This window comes from Habropoda laboriosa, unplaced genomic scaffold (genome assembly GCF_001263275.1).
Source record: "Habropoda laboriosa isolate 0110345459 unplaced genomic scaffold, ASM126327v1 scaffold244, whole genome shotgun sequence".
In the NCBI taxonomy this organism is placed as follows: Eukaryota; Metazoa; Arthropoda; class Insecta; order Hymenoptera; family Apidae; genus Habropoda; species Habropoda laboriosa.
In genome coordinates, this window is record NW_017100399.1 from 305,466 (window position 1) to 313,800 (window position 8,335).

Consider the following 8,335-nt stretch of genomic DNA (forward strand, 5'->3'; position numbering starts at 1 on the left):
ACACCATCGTCGAAGAAGTTCTTGCAGGCGATGCAGTCGCTCTGTTTCGGTCCTGTGCATCCACCGGCGCAAAAAAGATGGCAACACTCGCGCGGATTCGGCCCGAAGCACCTGCCCTGCCAGCACTGAGGCGAACAGTTCGTCTTCGAGTACTTCTGACAGTTCTCAGGCCCCTCACCCCAGCAGCCTTGCTCGCAGCTCTTATCGCACGCCGGACAGGCTCGCTCCGGCGACGTGAAATTGTACACGTAGAAGTACGTCCCTCCCTGGCTGGTGATTATTTCGTCCCAGTTGATCGTGCGGATGTGGCACAGGTTGTAGTTGTTGTACATGCCCACGCTGCCGTTAAGGATATCTGGGAAAACGACACGTGTGATTTAGCTTAGGCGAACCGCGCCTTTCGCGTTTTAGATTCGTTAATAGGAAGACGGAGAACTGTAGTTTTAATTCTGATTTTATCGATGTCTGCACTGTCTGGCAGAGCAATGTTGACAATATTACTTTAGGAAAATTTTGGGCAATTTTAGAAATACTATTGTACGCAGATTTTGGGAAATTTTAGAAATACTGCTTTAGGCAAATTTGGGGCAATTTTAGGAATACTATTGTAGGCAAATTTTTGGGCAATTTAGAAATACTGTTTTAGGCAAATTTGGGGTAATGTTAGAAATACTATTTTGGGCAATGTTAAAAATACTATTTTAGGCAAATTTTAGACAATATTAAACATATTATTTTAAGCAAATTTTGGCAATGTTAAAAATATTATTTCATACTTTAAGAATTTTGGGGGTTGACGGTTTGACATATTTTTGGGCTTACTAGGGATCGAGCCCTGAGGCAACCATATGTTTAGACGCAACAGACTTAATAGTAAAATTGAAGGTAGTTCTAAATGATACATAAGAATGTTTGCTGTAGTGTTATCTTGTATGGAAATGAATTTTTAGTAGAATTGATCGAAATTGCAAAATGAAGAAGTTCCATTGAATAAACACTTACCTCTGAGGGCCGGCATCTCCAAGTTCTGCATCTGACACATTGTGACGAACAGGGCGAACTCGGCGTCATGGATATTGAGCTTAAAAAGTGTCCTGCCACGTATGATCTGCAATCGCGGCAGAACGATCTTTTTAACGTCCACGTGGCTGATGAGCACGTAACCGGTGACCTCCCGTATATACTGGAGGAAGCTGAGGTCGAATGTCTCGTTCTGGAGCCACGTGATCTCCAGGTTGCCGTCGACATAAGTACAGTTGGTGTACCGGTCTCGAAGATTCCGGTAGTGATGCTGTTTGTTGGACGGAACGGAGAGGCGGCCATTGGTTCCAATGCAAACTGTTACAGAAAATTCATTGCTATTACATTCTCCGAATAACATGTCAAGAATATTCTTAAAATCGAATAACTTAAAGTGGGAATTATTCTTAGCAAAAGTTTGAGCATTTAATACACGATACAAACAAAGAGGGCAAAGACTGAATAATAATATGCTGCGAATGAAGATCCAATTATGCAAAGTAGCTAAAATAGAAATTTTTGAGAATAAGCCATATCTAATAACTTTCCATGAGAACGGAACACGATAGAACGAACTAAAACAATCCTGTAAGGTATAACATTTAAATATCGAAACGAATGTTAAATAATTTTGCGCTCTTTAAATTTACGATCTATTAACCAACATATACGCGTGTTCCAACAACATCGCAAACCACACGTAGGACATTTACGAAGCGTTCCCAACCGCACGGTTAAAAGGTTAACATTCCCCGTGTTCCGCCGTTTATACGCGGTTGAACAAGATACTGAAATGTCATTGTTTGAGGAGCACGTGTAGCAAAGTGCAATAAAGCTTACACGATCCCCGTGTGCCACGACTATTGATCCAGCTGCGGTGACATTTCGTAAATGACTGAGATATAGAGACTGGTCGCGCGACTTCCGTACGTCGACGACCCTCTCCGTCTCATAGAGACACCGAATGGAACGGGAACTGAGGTCGCCACCCACATCGTCGAAAGCGCTTCTCTGATCTATAGATAGCTTTCTAAGTAAGCTCTGAAAGCGTGCCGTGCCAGTGGGCGAACCACTTCCATAACACGAGAATACACGCGCCTGATTTCGTTGTGCAACCACCATAGCAGGGATCCTTAGGTGAAACACCTCGTGGCTAGGCTTTGTGTATTGATAATGTGACAGTGTGCATGTAACTTCAAACGGCCATGTTACGTAGGTCCTATGGAATTATTTCTTTTACAATTTTATTACAAATTCAACGCTTCAGTTTCTAGCGCGTTCTTTCGTTTGGCTATCCACTTAAGGTTCTTGGGTCAAAGGAGACACAGTTTTTATTACCAGCACGCCATATGAATCTGGACAATGAACATTTAATGCGATGTTAAGGGAACATGAGTTCAATAAGAGTAAAAGTTATTAGAAAAATAAGAAAGCGATGGGTCAAAAATGACCCGAAGACCGCACTAGGGTTGATCTTAGCACAACTGATGCTGCTATCAATATGTGGACCGTACAGTAAATATACGGTACTGTCAATTTAAAAAGCTTTTAATTTTAACAATTGACACGTTTATCAGCATTTTCATTAGCCTTTCTTTGAAGTGTGCCATCCAACACTATCTTTGAAATACAGTAACGCAGAATTACCCTTAAATTATACACCAAATACACACCTAAGTTTGCTCTCACATCTACAGTACCTATGTACACACTTGAAACTAAAGTTGTCCCACGTTCACTACCACTCTGAAGCACGGAACTCCCCTAACGAGCGCCGAAACGCGTCGCGGCAAGCCAACATCATCGAACGCCGACAAATTTAATAACCCTAATGAACTTCTTGCCCCATGTAGCATGCCTCGCGACGTCGCAATCATGAGGTTAGAGAGGCGGCATGTCTTTCTACGGCAAAAAACAGCCAGGCTCTTTCTTATCTTCCACGACGATTAGGACATTAATCTTTCGGAGCACAGAAAACGCGTCCCGAGGGGAGGCTTCGAGGCTTATTGGCCGCGGAGAATCCACGGAGCGATGCAGATCCACGGTCGATCCGCATTCTCGGGGTTCGTGGCGCCGTGGGCCTCTGCGCGCGTTCTGCATTCGTCCTGTACAGGACTATAGCGTCGTAGCATCTGGTCGATACGAAATACCAAAGCCCCGGTTGTTCCTCCGTTCCGAAGCTTCTTCCCTCCACCGTCATCCCTCTCTCTCTCTCTCTCTCTATTCGTTGCGCCTCTTTCAACGCTGACGCACCGTGTCCTCCGCGTCTCCGGTCTCTTCTTCTACAGAGGAGAGACTCGCAGCAAGAAGGATGTCGTTGCGCAATTATTTTCGCATGATTCCGATCGTCTGGCCAGATTAAGACCGCTGATGGAACGCAGCGTCGCGTTCGTTTGCGATCCGCGTTACACAGCAGCAAAACCGAATTCCCGAAGATGGGGCCGGTACGTGCGACTATGCGCCGCGACGCATGAGGCCAAGACGGTGCGTATATACGATTCACAAGTTCGGTCCACCGGTGGACCGAATCTCTTTGCCACAGAGCAGACCGAGGGGAACGAAGACGTATTAAACAGATGAAGAAGTCCGAAAGGGAGAACGATGGACGGGTCGTGTTCTCAGACGTCTGTCGATCATCGACCATCGTTTTTGCAGAGGGGCGTGAGCGGCCACCGGCCTGATGCCGACCCATGTTCCGGTTATTAGCCGAGTTATGAATGATATTGCGCGGATATTGGCCGCGCGATCGACGGCGCGGTTGATAATTGACGTTATTAAGGTTTTTTCGCGAATCCGCCTGGGAAATATTCCGTTCGGGTTAAATGCAATTATGGCGGGCGTGAGGGGTATACGTGTATCTGATAATCGTAATTGAAAAGTTCGCAGCAAGAAGTGAACGGTTTCTAGTGTATTAATTTTTCGGGAAATAATCAAAATTGGGGTAATGAGATATTTTTATGACGCATGTTTAAAGTATTTTAGTGGCTTAATAGCTGTATGTTAAGCAAACGTGCGTTTTCTCTGTAGCTGGGGTGAATTTTAAAAATTTGGAGCAGCCCCTGTTTTTTAAACAAATTATATAAAAATCCTTGTCTCATGAAACGACAATCTACACAATTTTTGGAAAGATAGGGTGCATCCTTATAAGTACAGACTGAATTATTGGATCTGCCTCTTTTTCACATCAATCTATTCAGAATTCCTTTTTACATTCAATCTATATAACCTACAGCTCTCTTTCAGTAATTTATAGAGCTTCCTCCTTTCTGCAGCAATGTCTTTGATCTCCCCATAAAAATCATTTAAAATAAGAGACGTGGTAAGTAAACGAATGGGCAAGTACTTATGACAAGCAATGCATATCGGTGAACCAATCCTTGCAATGAAATTTCCAAGTAAAACATGACTTCCTCGAACAAGACACCTATTAATTAAACATCCTCGTTCCCAGCTAACGAAAGGGACCAATTTTGCTCGTTAAACACGAGTGGAATTTCATAGAAAGCTACGAAATGATGTTCGTGTTCGATAGGACTGATTTCAAGTCGGTCTGACTGCTCGTTTCTCTGAAAATTCCTTCTCGTTTACATGCCAAAGGGCTAATTAGCGAGGTTCGTGCGTACATAACGTTATTGATCCTCGTTCGCGTATCCAGAGACGTGGCTGCGTGTAAAACTAGTCGAAGGGCGACTTCCGCCAACCGGAGGCGCCGTCGGTTTCCTTTTCAGGCAACACCAAGCTCTGAACTCTTCTCGTACATATATATATAGCTATATACATCTCTACGACTCGTCTGTCCGTCTGTTCCTTGGATATTTTACAACAGAATCGCTTGCAACTTCTCCCGTGTATGTGCTTCCCTTCTATATTCTCTACTCGACGTGAGCTGCCGACCTCTTCGTTCCACTTTGCTTCGCGAGGAGCAAAACGGTCGTATATACGATGGAAATTCTACGAGAGGAGGAGAATATAAGGAGCACTGGTTACGAACCCTCCGGGGACGTGTCGATCCCGTTCCTCTTCTTGTCCCCACATTTCTTCGGAACTTTTCATCGACGCCGTGCGCTTCTCGGAACCGTGTAAACTGTTCGATCGAATGTTTGATCCCCTTTCATCAGCGTTCAGCTTTCTTTTTGCGGTGGAAAATTGAGAGGGAGTGGCTGGTGTTGTTCGAGGTGTTACTCGATTTTAAGATTTAACACTGGGTAAAGAGTATGAGTGCAACGTTAAGTTAATTTAATCGTCGAAAATGAAACTGACAAATTGTCTTGCTATTTTTAGGATATTATTATTATTGTTTTTAATACAGTTCAAATGTAGACTGTTTTCTGTATTAAAAAATCTTGTGTGTATGTGGACTAATTCAAGTTGTCCTGAGTCATATGTGGCTCAGCGGACAGTGAACGTGTTAAGTATGGTAGGTGCAGATAAGTATCTGCATGCGAACTATTCATAGTCGCATATTTTTCTCAAACTTGCAGAATGTGTCGATAGTTTCTCGCGATTAAACTGTGTCATTTTAACTTTCTATTTATTAACGTTACGACAAATTGAATGAAATGATTTGTATTTGCGCTCATTTTTTAGCTGAAGAAATGCTCTTTTTAAGTATGTATATAAACTTTTATTTATTGTTAATACTTGGAACTTTTCTCTGTGGAACATTAAAAAAAACTACATCGGCCACTCTGAAAATAACTAAAACTCCTAAAACAATCCCGAACCACTTCCAAAACAAAACTCTCCAACAACCTGTGCACTCCAAAGCTTCAAACTAACTTCTAAAAGCCACAAAACCCTCGTAAAAATCCCACGAGGCAGCAATTCTTTCTGCTCTTGCCCACGTGTCGGAGGTATAGTCGGTGAAAGCAATATAGTGAGCTCGTAAAATCCGTTAGGCGTCAAAGTACACATAATCCAACAGTCGAAACAATTCGAAGGAGACAATGATTTTGTAACATTTTGACTTTTTAAAAATTCGAGAAGAGAACTGAAAGTTACATTTATATCCTCCAAAAAAATTGCAATTTTTCATCGAATAGTTACCTCTAAAAAAAATTCCCAAACTTTTGCCCTACTTTTGAACGCCTCAAGGTAGAGTAACCCTTTAATACTTGAATTTACAACCTCGCCGTATCGCTTTCACCAGCTATACCAGGAGGAGCACGAGCTTTCACGATGTTCCAAGGTAACTGAACACGAGATAACTGATGAGACAGGCGATGCAACCGCGTCGGCGGTTCCCGTCAAACGAAAACTTACGACTACGGCACGATAAAAGAAACGAAAGGAAAAAAGAAGGGAAAAAAATGCAAAGTTAAAAAGAAAAGAGGAAGAGCGAGGTGAGAGATAACCAAACGTATGGTCACGGCCGTTTAGACGGGGGAGAAAAGTGGCAGTTGGAGCGTCGAAGAAGTGTCGGTCGAGGTCGACGAGGCAACACGTTCTCTCTCTTGTTCCCGGGTCTGGGGCTCGGGCCACGAAAGTCATCGGCGAATTTCGGGCCCCGTGGGGCTACGGAAACGTGGCAATTATCTTCGACAACGGGGTTACGAAAATTACCAGGGGGAAAGCTCACGGTTTCAGATTAAAATTCTTCTAAATTTACGACGCCTGCACGCTTCTGAAAGACAATGGCGACGCAACGATTACGGGCTTGGGGGCGCGAATATTTCCTCGTTCTCCTGCGATCGTTCTCGAAGAGATGGTTCTAGGAATGCGTGGAACGAAGGGGTGGCGAAATTCACGCACCACGTGTGTGTCTTTAACTCGACGTTTATTCAGAGTGGAACGTGAAATTGATAGCGATACCTGGTCGAGAAATTCTACAAAGTTGAGGCTTGAATTTAAAGTGATAATACTTGGAGATGCTCGATGGAATGGTGTATTAGTTTACGGTTGTTACAGGGGAATAATAATCTTTCTCGAGGAGATTTAGCTGGTTTTTAACAGCGTGTGTTGTATATTATTTATGTAAAGCAAGAAATTTTATGGTGTTTGCGTAAATTGTTGCGGCGTCTACCGTACAAAGTAGGTAATCAAGCTGAAGGATATGCGAGAGTCCAGGTATAACGGGTAATTTAGGGGCTGTCGCGTTTTATTTTTTAACGTAATACGCGACGGTAATTTATCCGATGGCGTGAGATGGAGTCATTTCCAGGAATTTAAGGAGGAACAGGTAGCGAGGAATGTATAATTTTGGTGTAGCGTTTTACTCCACATGATACAAAGTATACTCTCTGTCCTCTCGTTGATACGTTTTAATTTATGTCGCGGCAATTGCTCACACTGAGAACTGGATTTTACATTGATTTTAAGGATATTTCGCTGGAGTTTTTACATTCTTATTAAGATAATAAACTTCTCCGTTCAGAAGTTGTACGTTTTAGTTAACGATTTACCTCATTTGCTACACTTTTTAACCTTTTAACCCTTGTGCGGTCTTTGGGTCCGTTTTGACCCAGGACGGGTGAAGATCCTCTAAAATGTTCATACGGCTAAAAATAATAAATGTAACTTCAAAATTTCATAAATATGAACTTAGACATAAAAAGATCTTGAAAATCTTCAGAGTTCGATAGTTCTAATTTCTGATTATCTAAATGAAACACAAACGATTTCTTTCTCATCTGAGACTAATTACATACAAAGATATTAATTACCCTTCAATCAAGGACAACATGAATTTCGATGGGTGAAATTGGGTGCACTTGCCCTATGTACTAATTAGATCCAAGTATACTCTTTCGATGTTGAAAGGTAATTGTTTCAGTATCCATAAAAAGGCACCTATCCACTTTCTCAAAAACCAGATCAAACCAAATTTTCTTCGCTGATCAATTTTCAAATTCCAAATACCGCCAATGTTCAATTCACGTTCAGTTCCCCTCTTCGCGAGTTTCTACTCCAGCTTCCCGCAAACGAGCCACGGCGTCCCGCGCCGATGCATAATGTATCATCGTCGGATCGCCGTCGTCGGCAGCCAGGCCGCGAGGATCACCATCGAAGAAAGCCATCGCCACGTGGACTCGCCAATGAGTGAAGCTACCGGACAAAAAGCTCCACGGGCGAACCTTCACCGTTGGCAGAAGCAGGAGAAAGAGTCGGCAGAGGAGAAAGACGCGAAGAAAGCAACGAGCGACGTCGGGGCTGGCCGCGAAAACGAAATCCCGCGGTGAAGAGGCTTCTTCTGTGAACGCAAGATTTGTGCGCTCGCCGTGGGTCCGAGCGACCACCTTCTAGGAGAGGTCGAGCGTCGATTTTTATGCGCCACTTTAGGACGTCATTAACAAAAAGGGCAAAAGTAATACGAAAT

At 43.2% G+C, this 8,335-nt stretch overlaps 1 protein-coding gene across 1 annotated transcript in view; it reads right to left on the reverse strand.

Moving 5' to 3' along the window:
* The window catches only part of LOC108575315 (epidermal growth factor receptor), a 40,101-nt gene that overhangs the window by 7,244 nt on the left and 24,522 nt on the right, over nucleotides 1-8,335 (reverse strand). Inside the window, exons 2-3 of the mRNA XM_017938076.1 lie at nucleotides 1,003-1,338; nucleotides 1-355 (exon numbers count right to left, since the gene is read on the reverse strand). The exon at nucleotides 1-355 is cut by the window's left edge and continues 2 nt beyond it. Coding sequence (XP_017793565.1) covers nucleotides 1-355; nucleotides 1,003-1,338 — 691 coding nt within the window. The remainder of the gene's footprint in view (nucleotides 356-1,002; nucleotides 1,339-8,335) is intronic.